The sequence below is a fragment of the Triturus cristatus genome, chromosome 3_1, assembly GCF_964204655.1.
Source record: "Triturus cristatus chromosome 3_1, aTriCri1.1, whole genome shotgun sequence".
Lineage (NCBI taxonomy): Eukaryota > Metazoa > Chordata > Amphibia > Caudata > Salamandridae > Triturus > Triturus cristatus.
The window spans coordinates 502,345,388-502,370,363 of record NC_140583.1 but is presented as its reverse complement, the minus strand read 5'-3'; the positions used below and the strand labels follow the sequence as shown (position 1 = coordinate 502,370,363).

Sequence of the window (24,976 nt, the reverse complement as noted above, 5' to 3'; positions counted from 1 at the left end):
TACTCCTACTAACAGATTTAATTCCTAGTGAATCCCTTAGGCCAGTCCTGACCTGAGTATCACCTCGTGAGGTGGTATTATCTGGAGATAGGGTTCTAGGGGGAATGACCCTAGAGTTAGCTATAATTGGTGTATCAGTGCCAGAAGAAGAAAGTGACGGAGCTGGAAGAATAGGGTTCACCTTGATAGGGATAGCACTATCCTTATTAGCTAATTTAATAACATTTTTCAGTGAGCAAAAATTGTCTAAAATAGTTTGCTCAAGACGATCCACTTTATCAGAAACCACCTTTACTCTTTCTAGAATTGGCAATAATAGGGAGCAGACTACTTGTTCAATCTGAGAAGTCAGATCCCTAAGTTGTAACTGGTCCAGAGGCCTGTTGGAAATTTCATCCACAGGAGAATTATCAACAACCTGAACCTCGCCGGTCTCTAACGGTGGATATGTCGTGGTGTTAGCGTGTTTAGCTTGTCTCCCCCCCTGGGTCGGCCCCTCTCTCTTCTTCTTTGCAACAACACTTTTAACCCCCTTTTTGTTAGCTCTTTTCTGTGGGTGAGTCGAAACAGGTTTCGAGTGAATTATAGCATTAGTAACTAAGGGGGCAACCTCACTCGGAAGGTCATTTGGGCCATTTTGACAGAATGATATGATGGTACTGTCCCCCATATCCTGTTCCTGCACAACATCTCCCACGGCCTGCAAAACTAAGTCTCTGGGGGATTTTGCTAATGCAAATAATCCCAACGATGAACGCCTAGCTTGTGTTAACTCAGAGGATAACCTCCGTTCTGTAATTGCCAGTTCATGTTCTAGAACAGAAACTGCTCTAGTGATAAAATGATCAAGTGTGCCAGACACAGACCCCCCTCCTCCCAAACGCTTCCCCTTGCCTGCCATCCAATACAGTATACGCCCCGATAACAACGCAATCAACAAGTATTGTCAATATGGTAAAACATTAAAGCAGTGATCCGAATGTCAAGACCCAAAGCTGCCTTCCAATGATATAGAAACAGGTCACAAGCCTCAACTTACATATCCGTTATACACTACACTTATAGCCAGAACCAACTCGACAAACCAATATACCTTTCCTGATGGTGCGCGTATAACAATATTAGGGAGGAGGTCCAGTCCAGTCAGATCCGGGCAGTGACGGGCAAGGACGGGCCCGCCCTTGGCCCGGGCGCGTCCCGCGCGCGTCCCGCGCTGCGGAGTCACCAGGCGGCCTATGTAGTGTTCCGGCGCAGCCTGGTGACGTCACCGCAAGCGCCGAAAATCAGGGTAGTGCTGGGATTTGTAGTGCGTGGGGCCGTTCACCTCACGGCAGCAACCCGAAAGCAGCGACAGCGAGGGGCGTCCAGCAACAAGGACCGTCTCCTTCCCTCCGGAATTCACCCTCGTGGTAAGTATCAGGCACCAAGATTGATTGAATCAGCAAAGCGTCCCGCGCTGCGGAGTCACCAGGCGGCCTATGTAGTGTTCCGGCTCAGCCTGGTGACGTCACCGCAAGCGCCGAAAATCAGGGTAGTGCTAGGATTTGTAGTGCGTGGGGCCGTTCACCTCACGGCAGCAACCCGAAAGCAGCGACAGCGAGGGGCGTCCAGCAACAAGGACCGTCTCCTTCCCTCCGGAATTCACCCTCGTGGTTAGTATCAGGCACCAAGAGCGATTGAATCAGCAAAGCGTCATTCTGGGCCTTATTTACAACAAAATGGCGTAGCGTGGCACCACAAGCCACTTTGCTACACCACACTTCGTCATTTTAAAAGTACAGGGATGCGTCATATTTACAACAATATGATGCATGCCTGACTTTTCTCTGTGCTGGCGCACAATTGGCTGCCATGCGCCAACCCAGGCATGGATGATTGTTTTTGTGCCCGAAGGGACACCTTCCTGCACAAATACAATCACAAGAAGCTTTTTCCTCTTCCTATGTGTGCTGCAGAATGCAGCATGTTTAGAAAGAGGAAAAACCGACGAGAAATAAAAGTATTTCTCCTTGTTGCGCCTCCTTACACCTCCCCTGGGGAAGCATAGGATTCTGACACATTCCCAGTTTATGAAATGTTGTAAATCTGGGAATGCGGCAGAATCTATGGGTGTTGCGTGGGAATACCCTCAGCAACACCTATGGCATGCCCCTTTCACCAAATTGTAGCGCTTGTCTCTCACAGGGTAGTGAAGTGGAGCAGTCCAAGTTTAAAAAGCATTGCATTGCAACCATATTGTCAGCTCCTAGAAGGCATAACAACTTCCACATTACATTGGTGGATTTTTCAGACCTTCCAGATCTGATTAAATGTTACCAATCACGTGACCCATAGAGAATGAAACACTCCCAGCTGTAGAGCAAAAGCTCTAGCCATAGGAGAGCTTGAAAAGATATTGCAATCCAGGGGAGAAGATAATTTTCGAATGCTCCAACTTAGGGTTAGGACTCTGAAAGTACCTCTAAAAGAAAGACTGCTTTGTGCTGACTTGGTTGGTGGTGGTCCCGTTGTCCTGCGACCACCGCAAGAAGAGATATGGGCCAAAAAGTGTTCAAACAATGAGGCCTCAACAGGCATTATGGGGTGATTTTCTGAGAAAACAGTGAATATGGTAGTATTTATTTGTCCAGCGACAGCCTGATATAAAACAAATGTGCTGCGACAATCAGGAGACAGAAGCATACGAAAGAGATTGCTAGTACCAATATAGTAAATAGTAGATATATTTCTACCATAGTGCTAATAAGATGAACAAAAGCAGTTCAGATAAAAACAGTAGCACTTGCATATTCCTAATATGCGCGCCCTAAGTAATTTGCCTAAATGTACCTAGCCTAACCTGGATGTGTAAGTGTATATGCGTATAGCTATGTGTATCTGTAGCCAAGAAACCCCTAGGGATGAACCAGCCCACTCACGTGATGGTTGGGAATGTAAGACCCCATCTCTGCTTCGAGGATGACAGCCCTCAAGAGATGTCAGACCACTGCGGGTCGAAGATTCAGTATGCAGGACCCCGTCTCATTTGGAAGGAATTCTCCTCTGATTTGTAGGAGGAAGTGAGGGTCTTTCATACTAAAGTGGTCACTTCAGGTTTTTTTCTAGAATCAATATGTTTTTTAAATAATCGTGGATGTTTTGAAAACAATCGTCAATCCTTTTCTAAATAAGTGCGATCATACACAGCTGGCTGTTGGCCAAGGTTGAAAAAGTGGTGACCCTTATACAGGATAATTCTGCAGTGCCTGGGGACATGTTTATGTACATCAGGTACAGGTAATATGATAGAATAGTTAGAGCCTGGTGTCGAAGAGACAGGAGCAAGCTACTGGGTAAAAGGTCACCTGTTTGGAATCATTATTGTCGTGTGGATGGGACAATGTATGTAAAAAATGGGGTATACATGAGGGGACTATCCTAAAAGACATGACAACACCCCTACTGAAAAGTGAAGATGTTTATTCTTCCTTTCAATTTAAAGAAGTGCAGGCAGTTAGTACCTGACAGTATCTTCCCATTTGAAACACTGCGTCTGCTGCAAATATTCTTGCTCCACAGTTGCTAAGAGCCTTTCACTCTAATAACCAAAAAGCTGCGGTGATGAAGAAGGTTTTAAGGATGCATGCTTCACTGAGAGCCCTCACTATTTCCTGTCCAGGTAAAGTTGCACTCTCTACTTAAAGTGCCTCTTTGTCATCTGCTAGTGAGAGTACTTCTAGGGTGAAATCCCTTGAAACACCCGCAGTGACAGTAAATAGGGGAGTGAGGCTTTAAGATATCACCCAAGGGTTTTGGGAATTGGAAAGTGAAAAGCCCTCCCTGGAGACAGACAGAGGAGCTTGATTAACCCCTTGCATGCTCATGACGAGCCCAGCTCGTCATGAGGCACAGTGGAGCTGTGCTTATGACGAGCTGGGCTCGTCATAACGGCTGCGCTCCGCCCTCGCACGATTGATTCCCCGCTTGTGCGGGAGAATCAATCAGTGGGCGGGGTCGTGACGAGCTCAGCTCGTCATGAGCACAGCTCCACTGTGCCTCATGACGAACTGGGCTCGTCACGAGCACCGCAGCGCCGCGCGCCCGCCCACGGCGAAGGGGTTAACAAGTTACTTGCCTTCGGTAACGCTTTTTTTGGTGAATACAGTCTCTGCCTGTGGATTCCTCACCTTTTGAATGACCCCTTGCGCAGCATTCCATGGATACTTATTTCATAGCTCTCACACGTCGACGAGAACGTCACAATAGCACGGCTCCGCTCGCAACTCCGTATGATGTCATCGGAGCTATAAGAAGACCTCGTTGGCGTGCTGATATCAGATCCACCCATTTTTTCTGTGCCTTCGAGGCGAATGGGCGAACTGACAACATTTCACAAGTATACATAGTATACAATATATGCACAAATATACGCAGTATTTGATTGAAACAAGAAAGGAAACTGGAAATTCTAAAATATTGACATTTCCTAGCGATAAGCATCATATCATTTCAAATGGAAAAGAAATACAAGCCAGTCATACCCAAAATTATTTTTGGTTTAAGTAGGTAAACATCGGGGAGATGGGTCGGTCAGTGAGGAATCCTCAGGCAGATACTGTATCCGCCAGAAAAAGCGTTACTAAAGGTAAGTAACTTGTTCTTCTGATGGATACATCTGCCTGTGAATTCCTCACCTTTTGAATTGAATATCCAAGCAGTCCTGCTCTCGGAGGAGGGTGTCCACCTACCTACACCAAAACATTCTGCAGCACAGAACATGCAAAAAAGCCCTCCTTCCTCACCTCCGAATCTAAGCAGTAATGCTTTGCAAAAGTGTGGAGGGAGGCCCAAGTTGCCGCCCTGCAGATGTCTACAACAGGGACACCTCTAGCTAAAGCCGAAGAAGAAGATTTAGCTCTGGTCTAAGGAGTTTGAGTACCTTCAGGAGGCTCCTTCTTGGCCAAGGTGTAGCAGATTTTGATACAAAGAATGATCCACCTGGACAGCGTTCTCTTGTGGACAGCCTTGCCCTTCATCCTGCTCGCATATCCGATGAGGAGTTGGTCGTCCTACCTAGTCTTTAGTCCTGCCCAGGAAGAAGCTGACCGCCCTCTTAAGGTCCAGGCGGTGAAGTCTTTCCTCCTCCTTAAAAGGGTGAGGAGAAGGACAGAAAGTGGGTAAAGTAAAAGATTTCCCTAGGTGGAAGGGAGTGACCACCTTAGGCAGGAAAGCTTCTCTGGTTCCAAGAACCATTTTATTTGCATGAATTGAGGTAAAAGGATGCTTAGGGCTAAGGGCCTGCAGCTCACTAACCCTCCTGGCAGAAGTAATCGCAATCAGAAAAATTGTTATGAAAGAGAGAAGAGTCAACGGACAACTATGTAGAGGCTCAAAAGGAGACCCTATCAGGCAAGTAAGAACCAAATTTAAATCCAACTGAGGCATAATAAAAGGAGTGGGAGGAAATCTATTAGCGAGACCCTTAATGAATCTCATGACTATTGGAGACTTAAACAACGATAGTCTGCAAAACAAAGAAAAGCAGATAAGGCCGACAGGTAGCCCTTAACAGTCGCTACAGCACAACCCTGCTGAGCCATAGAAAGAGAAAAACTGAGAATATCAGACAAATGGGCCTTTAACGGATCAATTGAACTCTCTCCACACCATTTAACAAACTTGTTCCACCTACTGGATTAGACAGATTTGGTGGAGTATCTTCTGGCTGATAAAATAACATCCACCACATCCAGAGGAGGAGAGAGAAAGAACTCAGGTTGCTCCTTTCAATCTCCAGGCATGAAGGTATGGGCTCTGTAGGTGGGGGTCCCTGCAATTGCTTACTTCAGCGCCCCAAATAGTCAAGCACTAGCACTGCATCATCCTCCCGTAGAAAATAAAGGAGGTAGGGAAAATAAAACCCCATAGGAAATAATGTTATATTTTAAAATATTTAAATAATTATTTTAATTTAAAAATGAATGTAACCTTAATTTGTATTCAGATATGGTTAAATTACTTTGAATTAATTCTATACATTGCTTTTTAATAACGTTTAAGACAAAATACTTTAAGTGGGAGTTTTTTTTAAATTTAATTAAAGAAGCTAATTTTCCTGTATGTTTGCATGATACAAAATACCGTTAATAAAGAATTTTTTCTTGTTATTCATATAGGTCACTCTTGCCACTGGCGTGGTTTATGGATTGGGGGCGTACAATACAAGAAGAGTTAGATTTGATATTGGTTTCTTGAAGTTGGGCTAGAGATGTGCTCTGGAGCAGTTGTGGTGCAATTGATGACGTGTGCTAGTTTGCTAGTGTCACACAAACGTACATTAAATAGCATAGAAATTGTGCTTTTATGCCTACATCAGAAAGCACTTGAAGGTTAATCTCTTCTGAAAAATATGGATTCAATGTAGATGATAAGTCATGTTTGGAGGGGAGGGTTGGCTCCAACTATCCAGAAGTGAACCAGCAGGGCAGTTAACTCATACAGTGTAACCATTGACAAGATAAAGACCTCCCATCGTATCAACAACGGAAGAGAAAATTATATGGACAGCCTTGGATGGAAAGGGAGAAGGGCAGCATAGGAATCATCACTTATATTGAAGGCTCCTAGACAGGACAACGTTTTCATGGCAGGATCCCCCAGAAGGAAAGCTAATTCCCTCTAGCATATTAACTTGTAATTACAGCAAAATTGCTCGTAAATTTGTGTAATTGTGTGAGAAGTGTGATCCAGCATTTAGTGCTATTTTCTTGCAAAATGTAGCCTGGCATCAAAAATGGGCCAGAGGATGCATTTTGCTCTAAGAAAATTACACTTGATGCTACAGTACATGGAAAGTAGTAGCCAGCTGCCACTCGCTCTCTCTTAGTTCTTTGTTCCTGTGCTCCTGCAGGAGGATTTGTGCCCAAAACCTACTCTTAATTACCCAAGCTGGCTAATCATGTAATTCCTCATTACAAGAGTAATACATAATTACTTTAATTGGATCAAGCTGCAGCTACGGCCAGTGGAGACATTTTTGGTTGAAAGGGCGCACCAGGCTTCGGTGTCTCGGAGTCCTGGGTGGGCTACTATAGATAAAATACTGAATTATAGGGACAGAGAATGTATCCTAAGAGCAACTAGGTAACAGGCGATCCCGAGAGTTGACAACCATGCTATCACCATTTTACATGTTGCTTTACCCCTATAAGTTGAAGGTTCTCTCTAATGGTAAGGCACACTTTTTTGAGAGACCCCAAGATGTGTGAGATTGGCTGGAGATAAGGGATGGTGCATTAAGCTGTGGCTGGGAGTCCATGACCGCTTTGAGGGGCAGAAGGGCTGTGGGGATTGGAGGGGCCATTCCAGGTGGGGCTTGCTGGTGGGTGAGTCCCAGGATTTGCATTGAGTCACTACTCAGACAGGTGGCACCATGCAAGTGGCTAAGATTAATCCTCTGCGGGTTGGGGGCGCAGTGTCCGCGGCTGATTATTTGGCCTCCGTATTGAATGACTTTCAGCTTCACTTAGGGGACATTGTACTGGAGTCTAATCTTACTGCAGTGTGATGATCTGTCTTGTATTGTTTTGGTTGCAGGTGAAAGGATGCAGTGTTTTCTGGTGCTTGCGAGGGTCAGGGGGTCTAGGGCAACAATTTTCCTCTCTGTGTAGGCATGATTCCTCAGAGGAGTGGGTGGCTTTTAGAATGCTGATGGGGACCTGTTTCATTTAATGATGAGGTAATTAATTTATTTATATGTACTGTGATGTTTATTATACATTTCTTTACTCCAGGGCTCAAGGTTTACTCCTCTGGGCTCAGTGGTGTGTTTGTTGCAAACTTGCGCTGGGCGCCCGAAGGGGTGGGGGCTTGGTGGATTGGACGGGCGCTAGGGGTGGGCTGCTGTTGGGGTTCCTTGTTCAAGTTGGATAATTCTTGGATATTCTGTCGTCCTGGCACATGGTACAGGTGGGCGTACCTAGCATGACTGTTCTACTATGTTGGTCCTGGGGAGGGGAAGTTTGTTTATCGTTTTATGTTTTTTGATTGGTTGATCTGTTTTTAGAGCAGCGTTCTTGACAAGCTGCTGAGGTACAGGGGAGATGGAGTAACGGTGCATTGGTATATCAAACAAATGGGAGAACGGTTTTGGATGCTTACCTGGAATGTTCGGGGTCTGGATACTTATGTTAAGAGGTAATGATCCTCTCCTTTTTGAAGCATCACAGGGTCAACATCGCCTATCTCCAGGAGACACACCTCACAGATGTGGAGATTGATAAGGTGGCAAGAAATGGAAGGGCCAATTGTTTCACGTTCTTATTCAACTTATGCCGGGGTGGGGGTTCTGTTTTGGGTGGCCCCAGGGACCCCATTTGTGCCTAATTATGTGGAGGCTGTTGTGCAAGGGAGGTGTGTTTTTCTGCAATGTACACTTGACAGGAGGGCTCTTTCATTGCATAATATTTACACGCCTAATATCGATGACCCTTGCTTTTACCTCACGCTGCAGGATCTGATGGGTTCTGAGGTTGACAGCCCACTCATTTGGTTGGGAGATTACAATTGTGTCTTGGACGGGGAGCGGGACAGGCGACCTCCCGGGCCAACACGAAGTCACAAAGGCCTGCGTCATTGAATGAAGCTATGACAAATTTGGGGCTGTTGGATGCGTTGAGGGCTTGTAGACCTGTGGACAGTGTCTTTACCTGTCATTCATTTACCCACCCTTTAGTCGGCTGAATAGGATACTGGCTGCTAGATTTACAGTTGGGTCCATACCGAGGTACAGCACTTGGGCCGTTTCTTCTTGGATCATGCACCGGTGCTTGGAGATTTAGGAAGAGTAGGTACACAAGTTTGGAATTGGCACTTTCCGGTGGATGTGTTGGCTGATGTGGTGGGCAGAGATATGCTATTGCAGTCAGTGACTGACCATCTACAGACCAATTGGGGCTCAACATAGTTGAGTGGGATACCATGAAGTCAGTGATCAGAGGGCAGTGCATGGGCTTGACATACGGGGTGCACAGGCAGCTTCTGTGGGACTCGCGTGCAGAGGAGGAGGGGCTAGCAGGGTTAAACAAGCTAGACCTGACCTATCCAGAGAATCAATGGAAAGAGTTCATTGCAAACAGGAGCATAGCGGATAAGTGGGATAGGTTAGATGCGTATATGCCTACATAGCATAGGCAGCCCTTGCATCGGGAGAGGGATATGCTGAGTAGGATGCTGGCTTGGCTGCTCCGGAGGGAGAGTGCCCCGCTCCCTGTGGTTCATTTGATAGAGCCTGACGGGGTGATTGCATTCTCATGGGTAGATGTGGTGGCAGTCTGTAAGCGGCCCCTGTAGGGGAGGTATGGGGGGTCACTCGTAGCTCGGTGGCTCAGATTCAGGGCTCTTTGGCCCCTCTGGAGCTGCTCCAGTTGGGTGCAGTGGCTGCAGAGGAATTGGATGTGGAAGTTAAATTGGAAGAGGTCAGGGCTGCTCTGCAGTTTCTTCCAAAGAACAAGGGGGGGGGGGATGGTTTCCCTGCACAATTTGACCAAAGAGTTACAGTGGCACTGACGTAGCCATTATTGGAGGTTTTCCTGGAAGTTAAGGAGAAAGGGGTGCTGCCGCCTACTATGTGTGATGTGCTTATATATATGCTGCCTACGCCGGAGAGGACGCTTCTGATCCTGCGTTGTAGCGACTGCTCACAATGATAAACAATAATATTAAAATACTCTGTAAGCTTTTGGCTTGATGCTTCAGCCTGGTGTAGCCGTATCTGGTACATGTAGATCAATGTGGGTTCATTCCTGGCCCTAGCACAACAATGAATCTGAGGTGCCAACCGCAATTACTTCATGTGGTGGAGAGCAGGCAAGAGGACTTGGTATTGGCCCCAGTTGATACTAAAAAGGCGTTTGATATGGTGGACTGGTGGTACCTTTTGGAGATTATTAGAGTCATGGGATTTGGGCTGCAGTTACGAGTATGGATTCAGTTGTTGTACACTGGCACTGTTGCACAGGTGGGGGTGGGCCAGCACAGGTCTGATCGGTGGGATATTGAACGCGGTACTCACTAGGGTTGCCCTCTGTTGCCCTGATGTTTGCCTTAGCAGTAGAGCCTTTAGCGGTGCAGGTCTATGTGGTGTTGCATGAGAGGGGGATTGAGCTGGGGTATTCTTGGTATATCATATCTCTGTATGCTGATGATGTATTGTTTTATCTTAGTGAACCTAGTATGTTGGTGGTGGCTTTATTGGAGCTGCTGCGGGAGTTTGGTGAGGTATCTGGCCTTCAATTCACTGTGCCCCCTGCACACAGGAGTGTTCTGACAGTTACATTTACTTCTCACCTTGCTCATCTGGCCTTTGAAGCAGACTAGAGTATCACACCTGATGTTGATGCGGGGGTAGAGGACGATGGACTTGGTGTGCCGAATTTGGAATATTATTATTATGCCTCTCACATGCAGCAGCTGGTGAAATGGATGGAGGAGGGAAACAACTAAGAGATGGATCTCTTAGCGGGCTTGGTGGAGAGGACCAAGCTCTCTGCATATCTGATGGTGGGTTCTGAGGTGTCATTAGAGGCACCCTATGTAGTGCAACAGATAACTGTGGTGTGGCACATGGTGGTGGCGGTTGTGATTAAGAAGGCTACTTTCTGCCAATATTGATTTTGCCTCCATTTCACCAGAAGAAGGAGGCTATGTAATCCACTCTTGGTGTTAGAAGGACTGCGAGTTAGTGGGGGTCCTGTATCCAAGTGAGGTTTTTATGACTTTTTGAGGTAGCACAGGATTGGTTTGCAAAAGACTGGGGGCACTTCCTGCACTATGTGGGTGTTTCTGACATGATGAGGGTTCTCTAGCCATCCTATCCTGTAGCTCCATCCATCTCAGCCACATTGGGTGTTATATTGATGCGGGGTTCGGGGTTATCTAATTTCTTTAATTTATTTGGCACTGCAGGCTGATACATTTAGGGGACCACTGCGAGTGCGGAACGCTGGAGAGGCAGAACTAGGGCTCCAATTTCAGATGTGGACTGGGTTTGGACGTGCTAGTTATTGAAGACAGTGTCCAGTAATGCCCGGTTCAATTTCATCCATTTTAATTTCATGCACCACACCTGTGTGACTCCTGTGGGCCTGAATAAAATTAATCCTGAGCGCACATCGACTTGTCCCCATTGTGCAGCAGGGGAGGCAGATTTTATGCCTTTAGCGAGGGGTTGCTGGCATGTGAGGGCCTTCTGGGAGAGGGACTTTGTATGGTTGAACATGCCTGCCGCCTTCTCCTGTGAGCTCACACCTCAACTGTGCCTGTTGGGTCATCTAGTCCTCCCCAGAAGTATAAAATGACGATCCGGTTCATGCAGCTATCACTTGTACTGGCAAGAAGACAAGTTGCCATCACTTGAATGGGGGTAAGGCTCCATTGGAGGAGCTTTGGGTTAGAGATGTCTCAGAATGTGTTGTGACATAAAAAATACAAATGCGACGTGTCAGATCTGATGCTAAACTCCCAGTTGACTTAGGAACTTGGGGTTTGCTCTCTCAAACGTTTTTGGACCTGGAGAGACGAGTGGGGGGGATGAACCCACGGACAGTGAGGGGTGAATATAGCGATGAGGGGTAAGGCTGTGTCTGAGTGTCAAGAACTGAATGCATTTGCTTTGTGATGTTTACTATGATGACAAAATGTGTCTTTGTCTCCCCTAATGCATCTTGTTGCTGTAATGTAGAAGTGGATGTGGGTCTGGAGAGGCTCTACTCCACCTTGTTGAGATGCTGCTTTGTTGTTTGTTGTCATGTGTTTATAAAATGACAAATAGAGGTTATTAAAAAAAATTGGATTGGATTATTGTTTACAAATCTACATATTATTTGTTTTAAAAAACGTAATCACGTCAAACAAATCCTTAAGGAGTTCCCTTGTTGTTATTGTTCTGCGAACCAAAGGAGCATCAGCTAGCAGGGAATCCAAGAATTTACAGCTCAGCAGTAAAGGTTACCCATATTGCAAGACAAAGTTAGGTATCCATGCCTTCTCCTCCTACAGACCTTAACCTTTATGTAGTTCAGCTACAATTAGTGCCTCAACATTGAGCAGGGGCGGCTCCTCCACTAGGGCGGAGGAGCATCCCCCCACTGCTTTCTCGCAGTGCGAGAAGCAGAAACATAAAATGGTAATAACTTTTAGTTATTACCATTTTGTGTTTGTTTTGGGCGGGCGGGTGGGCGGGGCTGCTCTGCTAGCAGGGCAGGGGAGGAGTGGTGTGCCCACTCCTGAGTGCGCAAAGACTGTTTGGTCGGTCCTCTGGGCCAGTCATTTCGCACTCTGCTCTTCTCCATGCAGGCTGCAATGCAGCCTGCATGGAGAACGAGAACATGGCCTCACCATAAGCCCCCGGCTGGGCGCCTTCCCGACCAGTCACAACGCTCTGTGCAGCGTTGTGATTAGCTTAGGGGATTGAGCCTGGCTGCCGGCTTCCTGTTCCTGCCGGAGGCAGGAGAACAGGAGACGGGAAGATGCGGGACCCGGCGGAAAGGTAAGTTTATATATTTTTAAAATTATTATTATTAAATTTACCCCCCCCCTCGTGCGACCTCCCCCCACGACCCCCACTTTGCCCCCCCTGGCCCCCACCACCCACAAGCCATGCCGGCCGCGACTGTCATTGAGCATGCTCTTAACTAGGCATTCACACTGTTTGCTTAGTAGAATAACACTATTCTTCTACACTTGCTCAATTGCAAAATAAATAAACTATGCCCATATCTGAGTATGTAAATCTCTTTCAAGTATTCTCCATTCTGACCAATGGACAAGAGTTATGACACTTACAGCCTCATTTACAAGAAACTAGCGCATCAGCATCGATGCGTCAGGTTCCTTGAGCGTGCGCCAAATTTCATTGTGACACCATGAATGCACATTATTTACAATACAGGGCTCCCCAACTGAATCCTGATTACGAAAGGTTTAAGCTGCGCCAAGTGCGCCAGAGGGAAGGGGAGTCAATGGACGCGTTCCATGCACGGCTGCAAGAGCTGGCGAGCACGTGTACAGACGATGACCAGAACAAAGAAGTAAGGGCCCAAGTAATCCAGGGATGCCGAAACAAGAACCTCCGGGAAGCTCATCCTGCGACAACGAGGTTTCACCCATGAAGACATCCTCATCATGGCCTGGTCACACAACCTGACTGATGCCAGGGCGACAGCAATGGACATCGCCATCACCCAACAGGCGGAGAAACCTGTCACGATCAAAACAGAAAGAGCGGATGCGGTTCACAACCAGAATAGAGGCACCCGTAGGCGGTGGCCAGGCAAAAGCACACAAGGCTCACGCTGCGGATACTGTGGGAGGGAAGAGCACCCGCAGGAAGAATGCCCGGTGCAAGGACGGACATGTTTGAAGTGGGGCACCCCCAACCACTTTGCAGTGGCATGCAGAGGGGGACAGTGGAATCAAGGAGCCCGCGGACGACCACCACCATCAAAGTCAGTAAAACACCTATTGCGCTAGGATTCCGAAAACCCGAAGATGCCCCGGACATCAGTATGGCAAAGACATTACCTTGTGGACTCATCCACAGACGAGGAGGGCGAGTGCTACCTCATCTCATTCGCTAGTGACCTCAAACGGAAGAGACACCCACAACCCACGTGCACCCTAGAAATTGCCAGATCCCAGGTCACCGTGTTGATTGACACAGGAGCATCCGTTAATGTGATGGGGTGCCAACAATACAAGCGACTCAATCCAAGCCCCGTATTGTCCCCGTCGCATGTTAGGCTCCTCATGTACGGCTGCCAGAAGCCACTACCGCTCAAGGGAAGATGACCGTTCAAGTGAAGGTGGAAGATCACGAGATCACCACCACCTTCCACATGGGCGACAAGGAAGCCGACATCCTGGTTGGGAGCCACACAGCCGAGGACCTCGGCCTGGTCACTCCTGCCAACATAGTCAAGACCCTGCAGACCGCGGATATCCTAGAACTCTTCCCACAACTATTTGACGGACTTGGGTGCATAAAGAGGCCCCCGATAAAGTTACAATTTGACAAAGCCTTGAAGCCAATTGCCTTGCGGCACAGGCGAACACCTTTCCACCTCAGGCCACTCGTTGAGAAAGAGCTCCATGATCTGGAACAGCAAGGAGTCATAGAGAAGGTCACCGGACCGACACCCTGGGTCTCTCCCATGGTGATCGCAGAGAAGACGAAACAGCCTGGCAAGATCAGGCTATGTATCGATATGCGCCTGCCCAACCACGCGATCAAACACAAAAGGCACTTGATGCCATCTGTTGATGACACTCTGGCTGATCTGAACGGGTCCCACTGGTTCTCCAATCTCGACCTCAATGCAGGATAACACCAGTGGAGGCTAGCCGAGGAGAGTTAGTATATTACACCTTCTCGACCCATAAAGGCTTACGCTGCTACAAAAGACTGAATTTTGGTATCTTATAGGTGGCAGAAATATTCCAGAACGCTGTACGTGAAGTGCTATCAGGACTCCAGGGAGTACTAAATGTCAGTGACGTCATTCTGATACACTCAGCAACTATGGAGGAACATCATCGCCATCTCCGGGCCACGCTCCAATGTCTTGCCCAGCACGGAGTCACCCTTCACCGGGAGAAGTGCTCGTTCTTAAAAAAAACCATTGACTTCTTCGGCTACGTATACAGCCAGGACGGAGTCAGGGTGGACCCAAGAAAGTTGCAGGCCATACAACAAGCCCCTGTCCTGACGACTGCGTCTGAGACCCGAAGCTTCCTTGGGATGGCCACCTACTGCGGGCGGTTCATACCGAACCTGGCCATGCTAGCAGAACCGCTACGCGCCCTGACAAAAAAGGATGTTGCCTGGAAGTGGGGCCAAGAAGAAGACGATGCCTTCCAAAAGATCAATTGCAGTCGGTAAAGGGTTCTGGCCCTTAATCAGTAAGGCTAGTCCAATATATACTCTATACACCACAAACAATGCCAATACTGATAGAAATTCACAAAATCAATTCTAACAATCATACATGACACTCATAGTGATTGAAAAAAGTTAATTAGTAAATATTTTCTTTTTCTTTTTATATTCAATTATTTTTCAAAAATACGTTAATTCATAATATCGTTTCAATAAACATTATGAACATTAAGTGGACCATACAATAGCAATACAATATTTACAATTTTTCAACAACAAAGACATTATATTACATGACGAACTACACCAAATTTCCCAATCTGAGCACGCTCAAATTCCCTCAAAACTAAGAAAAGAAAAAGGAGAAAGAATGAATGAAAGAACCCAAGGGAAAGGTTTAAAGAAACACCACAGTTAAGATCTAAAATAAAACACTATCCCAAGGGGAATGTTGGATAAACTGTATGGTATTCAGGTTGTGCGACCTAAAGTTCAGTTAGTTATTCATGTTTGTCAACCTGATACTCCACATTTAATATCAGTACTTATTTGGACACAACAAAAAGGTCTACGCATTTCAAACCCAATCATAATTTACGGGTTATCCTCAGGACCTGGAAGATGAGCATATACATTATCTGTGAAAGCACCCATTGTGCTCCACAGACTTTTTTCGCCACCAACGTCAGTTGTACTTTGAAAATTAACGTATTGATCCAATTGCGATTTTACAAAACCGACAACAGGCGGGTCAAATGCTGGCACACAACTAGATTGTTGCCATCTCGGCGTGTCTCGTGCGAGGTCCTTTACACAATGACTATTCCAGAATCAATCTTTCGCGTCTTCGTTTTGGCTGCCGCCAGATCAAAGCGGCGCTTCTGGGAAAAACCACCATGGCATACTTCGATACCACATGGATGACGGAGCTCCTGGTGGATGCCAGCCCTGTCACAGCACTCACCAGAGACGGCTGGAGACGAAGGCAATCAGGAGCTAAGGATAGAGGAGTACATTGACATGGTGTCTCAATGGGCTTGTCCGCAAGCCCTCACCATGGACGAGATCAAAGCAGAAACCAGCACAGACGCTGTACTCGTGAGGGTGCTGAATTAACTCCCAATAGGATTCTGGAAAGACTTCCTACACGGTGCGAACGGATGGAACGAAGCAGACAAGGACCGGCTAAGAAAGTTCAGACAGGTGTGGGATGAGCTAAGCGCCGCTGCAGACAGGGTGATAATGAGGGGCTCCCGAATAGTCATTCCTACAAGTCTCCAAGAACGAGCCACCACCCTAGCCCACAAAGGACACTAAGGGACCATGCGGCTGAAGTCACGCATGAGGGAAAAGGTGTGGTTCACTGGGCTAGAAGCCGCCGAGGATACCCTAGTGAGAAATTGTAGACCATGTCAGCTCACAAGCAGCTAAGAACACCCCGCTCCAGTGATAACAGAGGACCCGGCGACATCCCCGTGGTCACGGATAAGTCTGGACTTCGGGAGTTTTCCGTATGGCAGGGTAACAGATACACAAAATACACCATAGTCGAGGTGATCGCATCTACATCCTTCTCCCACCTGCAACCAGTCTTGGAGAAGACAGTCGCACTCTTTGGGTTAACCCACGAAGTCAAGACCGATAATGGGCCCCCATTTCAAGGAGCAGAGTTTAAAAACATGTTGGCGCTGTTGGGAGTCCACCACCATTGCATCACTCCCCAATGGCCGCAGGCCAAAGGGGAAGCCGAACGCTTCATGCGGACCCTCAATAAAATCCGACGGATTGCAGTCTCCGAGCAGGCCGACCCGAGACGGCGCTGCACAGGTTCTTAAGAGAGTATTGCAGTACCCGACACTGCACGATGCAGAGATCACCCTGGTCCCTGATGCTGGCCAGGCCCCGGCTGGACATCATCCACGTAGCCGAAGGCTGGGCCCCATAACCGTACGACCCCGCTAAGATCCAAGTAAGGAGAACGACAAACAACGAGTGGGACAGCGAGAGGAGAAGAGCGAAGACCAGGATCATCGCGCCAGGGTGCAAAGTCCTGATAAGGAACCGCTGCATCGGAGGAAAGTTCCACACAGCATATGAGCCCGCAGTGTGGACCGTGCTGAAGATCAACAGGACCACCATCACAGTTCAAAGAGGTGATGAGATTATCACCCGAAATGTATCCTGGTTCAAGTTAATACAGGACTCTGGTACAAACCAGATACCTCTTGACTTTACGGAGGGTGGAGAAGCAGCGACGGAGGGCCTTTTACCAAGCCCGGATGAAGAACAAGCCGTGACGAGCTCGCCTTCACCCATAGTCGCTGAGGCCGGGATGACTACGAACATCAGTACCTCCTCACCTGACAGCTCTCGGGCAAGTCGAGGAGGCCGCCAACAGAGGTACGACCTGAGACCCAATCCGAGACCAAGTCAAAGGCTCACATACTTTATGTGTGATTCTGTTATTTTGTTTGAACACTGACTTGGGATGGGATGTTGTGTTCTAGATGCCGCGTTAGCATCTATCCTGGACCCTTAGCCCGGAAGAGCATGCACACATTGTAACACTCTCTGGCGAGGCGTGGCCAGAGCATAAATAAACGAGCGGAGGTCACTCGTGGCTTCCGGCCCAGACCAGTATACTGCGTGCCTGTCTGTTTCATTAGCTCCCTGCTGCTCGGCCAATTTGCTCTTGTCGAGCAGCGCTACAGATAGCTGCATTGATGGTTTAACAAAATACAAGCATTTGTTTATATGACCTGTATTTATGAATTGATCTATCTTGTTTGGAACAAAGCATTTATGACTCTGATGTTATCAGCAAATTATACGAATTTTGTTCAATTTGTGCAATGTCTCAGTGCGTCTCGTAAAGAGACATGTTTTCTCTCTAGAGGTAGGAGCAGTGCTCTGAGAAAGCTGGACTTAAATTACGGACCATCCCTTTACTGAGTAAAGTATCTTTTATTAGTGCTGTTACTGTAAAGGGTATTGGTATGAAGTTAGCATATAAAAGCTAGCCTAAGCATGTCTATCAATACTCTGCTTCCACATGAGACATTTGTTTTAATTTAAGCTTAAGATTGTAAAAAAAAAACAATCCAGAAAAATAGGGTTGCAAAATGATTTGACATCATGTTGTCAGGAATCAGGTTAAGTGGCACCCATAGAGGGGCAAGATCATTATACCAGTAAGTCCTGGAAATGCACACAAACTTACTTTCTGGGTTAGGGAAATTTCACGGTCAAGAGGGATAGAGTTCTATTTAGACTCCTAGGACCTTGATTTTCCGATCTTTTTTAGTTTGGACCCATTTTGTTGTTTTCACCCTCTTGATTCCCTCGTTAGTTACCTCTTTACTTTGCTTTCATGGTTGTTTGTCTCTTGCACCCCTATCTTGTAGATCTTGTCTGTGTGTGTCCAGCAGCATCCTGCGGTGCTTGCAAGATTCCTGGTCTGCTCTGGGCTCATCATTGCAGCTTCAGCTGCTAGAAACGGTAAGCCTTGTTACAGTCAGCCCCTGTATTTTACATCCATCTGGTATCCGTAGTGACATTCTGCCCTGTGTCTCACACCTGTTCAGATGTACTCAAGATCCATACCATCAAGGCAGAGTGGTGACGTACCTACAAGCAGATGACGTCTTGGAGAGTGAGACCCAGTCCTGGATCTCTCTCTTACTCCCTGGCCCTGTTTCTCCCCTGGCTTCTGTGTCTGGTTATACATATCACTTTGGCCATTAGTACAGAGACTCAGTGATGGCAGGGACTTTCAGTGTGCCCATGACATTAAACTCTGACCCATGTCTACAAATGAAATATTGGACTAAACATATTGTTCGAGGCATATGAGCTGCAGATAACACACTTAGCATTAGATCGCAATCTGGTGTTGGGCTCGGATGCTTGCACCTTGTTGTTGTCTTGGAAGAGGTCTTTGTAGTCGGGAGATAGGTGACTCCTCCCTTGGACGATAGTGCGCATGGGCATCGACTCCATCCTCAGATTGTTTTTTCCCGCCATTGGGTTCGGATGCAACTTTTGCGCACCGGTTCAAAACTTTTTTTTAAAAACTTTTTTCGACGCGCAAAACTTTCTCTAACTCTTCGAATTGACTTCCAACATCGAAATCTTCGAAGCGCCTTTCATCGGTTTGATTCCATTCGTCGACGCGGGCTGCTGGGACTTTCGACGCCATTAATGCCTATGGCTTATTGAAAGGACGCCGTTCAAAAAATGCCCCCATGGTGGAGCGAAGTTACCACACAGTGAACATCATAAGGCCTGTAACCTATGCCTTTCGCCAGAACACAACAAGTCCAGCTGCCAAGCCTGTGCCTCCTTTCGATCGAAAAAACCATTCGAGATCGTCGGGCTCAACGTCACATCATGGCGCAGAGATAAGCTCTGGAACCAGTGGACATCTTCGATGAAGGCCCAGACCTCCCAGAAGAACATTCCGAAGATCTACAAATCGTGTTAGAGGCAGAAGACTCAGACGACCCCACCACATCTGGTCAACGAGTGAGTACTACTGCCCCTACCCCAACCCCACCAAAACAGAAGACACTGGTCAAGACTTCGCCTGTTGGCCCCAGTCGCGACCGAAAACACACTTCAGAAGCCCCGTCTCCGGGCCCGGCTCCGAAGAAAAAAGACAAGCCTTCCGGTAGCTTGGGACCGAGCAAACCGATTGTAATAGTCCCACCGGCGCCTTCGATACCGAAGCCAAAAGAACATTCGGCTCCAAAATCAACGGCGAAAGACAAACCGGCCCCGAACACCTTGAGGCTGATAGATAAACCGGCTTCGAATTCTTCCATACCTAAAGATCATACTTCAGCTCCGAAACCCAAGCCTTCGGAACCGAAAAACAAGCCAAAGGATTCTACCACGCCTCCTAAGGCCAAAGATCACAAAACCCAGCCCCGCTCGGAACCGAAAAAACTGGTGCCGATAGCGGGTATCGAGGATGAGGAACTTTTTCATCCGGATCCTGTCGATCCCAAGCAGAAAAAGATCTACATTCATCCCAAAACAGGACATGTCACAGCTGTGCCATGCAAGAAGAGGAAGTCAGACACAGCACATACCCCTCCAGTGCCTGTCAAGAAGAAGGACTGTGCCACTTCACCTATGCCTCCTTCTTCTCCTGTCCTTCCTTCTAATCCCCTTCCTCTCCCAAAACCTGTTACACCACCTCTACCTGTAACTTCTCCACCACATACACCACCACAAGATGATCATAATGATGACTTAGAGGGAGGGGGAGACCCTAATGACCCGTTCACGGATCCAGATGACATACCACAAGACGATTGGATTACAACAGTCCAATAGATCCACCAGACAGCCCAAGCCCCAACCATACCCAACAAAACCATCTCCCCAGATGATAATATTGTTTTTGGACAACTCATTAATTGGGCTGCTGTTTTTCACGGTGTGCACATGCACTCAGACACGACAGAGGAGGACTTCCTTTTAGATACATTTGAACAGTCCCAAAAAACTGTACAAATACTACCGATGATTAAAGGGTCATTAAACATGCCCCTGAAATGTTCAAAGATCCTGAATGAGCTAGGATTCTTAATCCTAGAATCGATAAAAAATATAGACCTGCCCCTGACGACCCTGCATACATTAAAGGACAGCTGCCTTTGGATTCACTAGTAGTTTCCACAGCTAGGAAGCGTGCCAATTCACAAACCACCGGTGATGCACCACCCCCGGATAAAGAATCCAAGTTATTAGATGCATCTGGCAAAAGGGTAGCTACGTTGGCTGCCAATCACTGGAGCATAGTCAACACTCAAGCACTGCTGGCTAGATATGATAGGGCCCATTATGACCAACTGGAAACCCTATTACAGCATTTGCCTGACCAATATAAAACTCAAGCAAATGACCTAATTCAAGAGGGCAAATTAATAACTAATGCCTCCATTAAATGCGCCCTTGACGCAGCAGACACTGCCTCTAGGTCTATTAATACTAGTGTTCTGCTCATACGGCATGCCTGGTTACGCATTTCAGGCTTCAAGCAAGAGGTCCAGACAGCCATTCTAAATCAGCCATTCAATCAAGAACAACTTTTTGGACCGGCTGTGGACACTGTCCTCAAGAAAATGAAGAAAGATACAGAGACTGCAAAGTCCATGGGAGCACTGCAGTCTCCACACACACGTGGCTCCTTTTGGCGCTCCTTTTATAGAGCAGCCTCCAAAAACATCGGTGCAGATGCCTCATCTTCGTTTAAAAATACCACTTAAACATCCCCCAACAGAGGATATTTTAGAGGAGGATACCGGGGGAATAACACCAAAGGGAGAGGCTGAGGTAACAACAGCACTCGCACCTCCCCTGCTAATAAAAACTGACTTCCCACCACTTCCCCCAGACCATTCCACTCCGGGGGAAGATTATCACAGTTCATACCTGTCTGGAACTCCATCACAACAGACAAGTGGGTAAGACAGATTATACAGTATGGTTACTGCCTGGAACTTACAGATACCCCCGAAACATACCACCCAAGCGGCGTCCAATGTCCACAGAACATCTTACACTTTTAAAACAAGAAGTTCTCTCACTGCTTCAAAAGTAAGCCATAGAGTCAGTCCCCTTACCACATCAGGGAACAGGGGTTTACTCGCTGTATTTCCTAATACCCAAAAAGGACGGGACTCTAAGGCCAATACTCGACCTCAGACCCCTCAATCTGTACATACACTCGGATCATTTTCACATGATCACTCTACAACAAGTGCTTCCACTGCTGCAACAAGGAGACTTCCTTGCCACACTAGATCTCAAGGACGCCTACTTCCACATTCCCATACATCCTGCTCACAGAAAGTATCTACGGTTCGTAGTGGACGACAACACTATCAGTTCAAATTCCTTCCTTTCCGAGTCACCACGGCACCCAGAGTATTCACCAAATGCCTTGCAGTGGTACCAGCACACCTAAGGAGACAACTAATCCATGTCTTCCTATATCTGGACGACTGGCTAATAAAAGCCAAGTCATTCAACCAGTGTGATCAACACACTCATCAAACCATCCAAACACTGCACAACTTGGGGTTCACAGTCAACTACACCAAGTCCCATCTCCAGCCCTCTCATGTATACCAATATCTAGGGGCTACGATAAACACTGCCACAGCTCTAACATATCCCAGTCCAGCCAGGAAATTAACACACTTAAGATAATTTTATGTAGATAGTTGGATATCACAATATTGAGTTCATAAATATCGACTTACAAAAATATTGACTTTAGAATATCAACTGCAAGTATATTTTCCAAGTAAATATAAATAGTATATTAACTATTCTTAACCCACATCTACACACCTTAAACATATATATTGTTAAGCTAAGTAGATGTCAAGTTAGGAATACTTAGTTATATATACTTATCTTGGTGATATATTAGTAGCCGAGCTATTGTAGGTCAACTTTACTAACTTGATATTGTGTGGGGACACCATTTTGTTTAGATTAAGAAAAAAGACTATGGTTAGGCTAATAAATAAAATTAATTTTAAAGGAAATACATATATTTGAATATTAACAAATTAAATACATATATAATTGAAATAGTCATTTATTCATACCTATATTCAGAGAATAACAGTAAGTAATGTAAGATAGTTTGAGAAAATATTTAAGCAGCGAATGAGAAGGGGTTTTTAATTATAATTATGAACAAATCATTAAGTATAAAAAAGGTTGATGGGAAAATAAGGGTGTAGTGTAGGTCGTTGGGTGAGAAAATACTTATGCTTGTCCCTGACTGACGCAATTGCAGGCAATATAGTAAAAAAAGATTTATTAGAAGGGGTATGTAATGATGATTGATAATGTAACAAGCAAACTGCAATGAGTGCCACTGAAAAGGAATCGCCGTGGGACACAAGTCTGTAGAGTTGTTTGCAGAAAGAGATGGTCTTGTCACTTAGAAATATGAAGCATTACCAAAAGAAACATTCTTTCTATTGTTTTTTTTCTGTTAGCATGCAGTGGGAAAATCCTAAACCCTCCTTTTTTACAAAATATTACTGTACATCATACCATCGTCCCGCCTGATTATTTAGTTCACTTCTTCGGAAGAACAACTTTGTATTTCTTGTGGCTGCTTAGCTACTTTTCACACTTGATATCTGTCATCACATGAGCTGTCACCCCTGTCCTCTCTTTTAGGCCACATGTAGTACTTAAGTCCTTGTTGTCCTTTGAAGGTTTATTTTCGCGACGGAAAATGGAGCTCATCAGATATTTCCCAATACGCCTCTGGTTGAGCTTATTGTAAAACGACTGCTGGTTGAGCCGGTAAAAGTACAGGAAATCCACCACCATCAAAAAGAAGATGACCAGTCCATAAAATCCGACCCCAAGAACTGGCAGAGGACTCCTTAAAAAAGAAGAGAAACATTGATTTATGTCGTGCAACCATTTGACAATGTACACCTCTCTTTGGCTGAGCCATTAGGCTAAACAATCCTGCAGTGTAGTGTCTTAAAGCTCAGAATCAGTGGTTAGTACACACAAACCTAAACTTGGAACTGAATAACAGTCATTCCAAACTAGGGGTCGATTGGGTTGGCGGGCGGATCGCCACCGCCCGTATGGCGGTGGCGATCTGCCCGCCAATTCCCACCGCCCACCTACCCTTCCCCCTGCCAAATCACGATGGCGGTGGGGACGCCGGCGGACGGAAAGACCGTCTGCCGGTTTTCCGCTGATCGACGAGTAGACCGGGCGGAAAACATGTTTAATATGGTGGCGGTGTCTGCAAGACACCGCCATCCATATTATGATGCGGGCGGAGATCGCCATTCCATGGCGGCGTAAAAGGCTCGCAGTCTTTGCTGGGGTACCTAAGGTACCCCCCGCATTTGCATGCACAAGGTGGCTGGCACCGCGCGGTGCCTGTCACGTTGTGCATGCAAATGCACAACATGCATTTTTGACATTGCGGTGGGTGCTGCTTACAGCACCGCCCGCCGCAATGTTAAAAATGCGGGATGCGCCCGCCAGTGTGGCGGGCGCATCCTAATTGGAATGGCGGGACAGCCGCGACATGGGCTGTCTCCCGTACCCCGATGCAGTGTCCGCCCGCCATCGTAATAGGCCCCTAAATTCCCTTTTAAATCCAAACAAAAATTGAAGAAAAGCATTTCAATTTTATGAGGTACACTAAAATATTCTATAATTTGCACCCATGCGAGTGTAATCAAAGGAAGCATAATTTAAATGGAGAGATAAACTCACTTTGCCTTCCCTTTTTGTCTCCTTCCTGCTCCCTGCTTTCACTTTACCTCATTATCCTTCCTTCCCTTTAAGTCTCATACTCTTTCCTTTCCCTAGTGTTTCATGTGTCTTCCATTTCCCTATTTGTTGCATGCTCCATCTTTCCTTATTTCTCACACTTCTTTCTCATCTTTATTGTTTGATGCTTCCTCTCACGCCACCTTTTGTCTTCCAGTTCTTCCTTTGTTCTTTCTGTCAGGTTCTTTCCTCTCCATTTCATGCTTTATGCCTTTTTTGAGGCTCCCTTCTTCTCTTTTGTGCTTCCTTCTTCTCTCTTATGGCCTCACGTACAAAGGAATTAAGCATCGTCAAACCCTCCGATTCAGTAAGTGAGAGCATTTACGAATGCTAAAACCCTTTTGTAAATGTACTAAACTCCTTCAGCAATTTGGAAAAGAATTCCAAATCACTAAATAGGTTTAGAAATGGTTCCAAAATCTCTATTAAGTAGGGACTTGTCTTAGACGTCCCTTCCAAATAGCAATTCTGACCCTCGTGTATCAGTACTTTGTGACCACAACCGTCGCAAAGCATTGAAAAGTTACAGACTCCCAAGTTTGTAACTCATTTCCATTTGAACCCTCTTTCCTTTTATAATCTTTAAAAAAGTTTCAGGAAAAGTAGGCAGTAGTCCACAAGTTTCCCTAGGACCACTGCGAACTCTCCGTGAAACTCTTACAAAATTAAAACTTTTTCTTGTCAACTCAGTCCCGTTTCCTTAAAGGAAAACCAGGTTGG

General features: G+C 46.4%; 1 protein-coding gene across 4 annotated transcripts in view; it reads right to left on the bottom strand.

Moving 5' to 3' along the window:
• Positions 1-22,740: 22,740 nt before the first annotated feature.
• The window catches only part of LOC146860482 (protein shisa-like-1a), a 221,868-nt gene continuing 219,632 nt past the window's right edge, over positions 22,741-24,976 (bottom strand). For 3 of the 4 annotated variants that reach the window (XM_085644375.1, XM_085644376.1, XM_085644377.1), the window contains one exon: positions 22,741-23,339. In XM_085644375.1, the coding sequence (XP_085500501.1) occupies positions 23,069-23,339 (271 nt within the window). In that variant the 3' untranslated portion in view covers positions 22,741-23,068. The remainder of the gene's footprint in view (positions 23,340-24,976) is intronic. The other variant, XM_085644378.1, reaches the window with a different exon arrangement.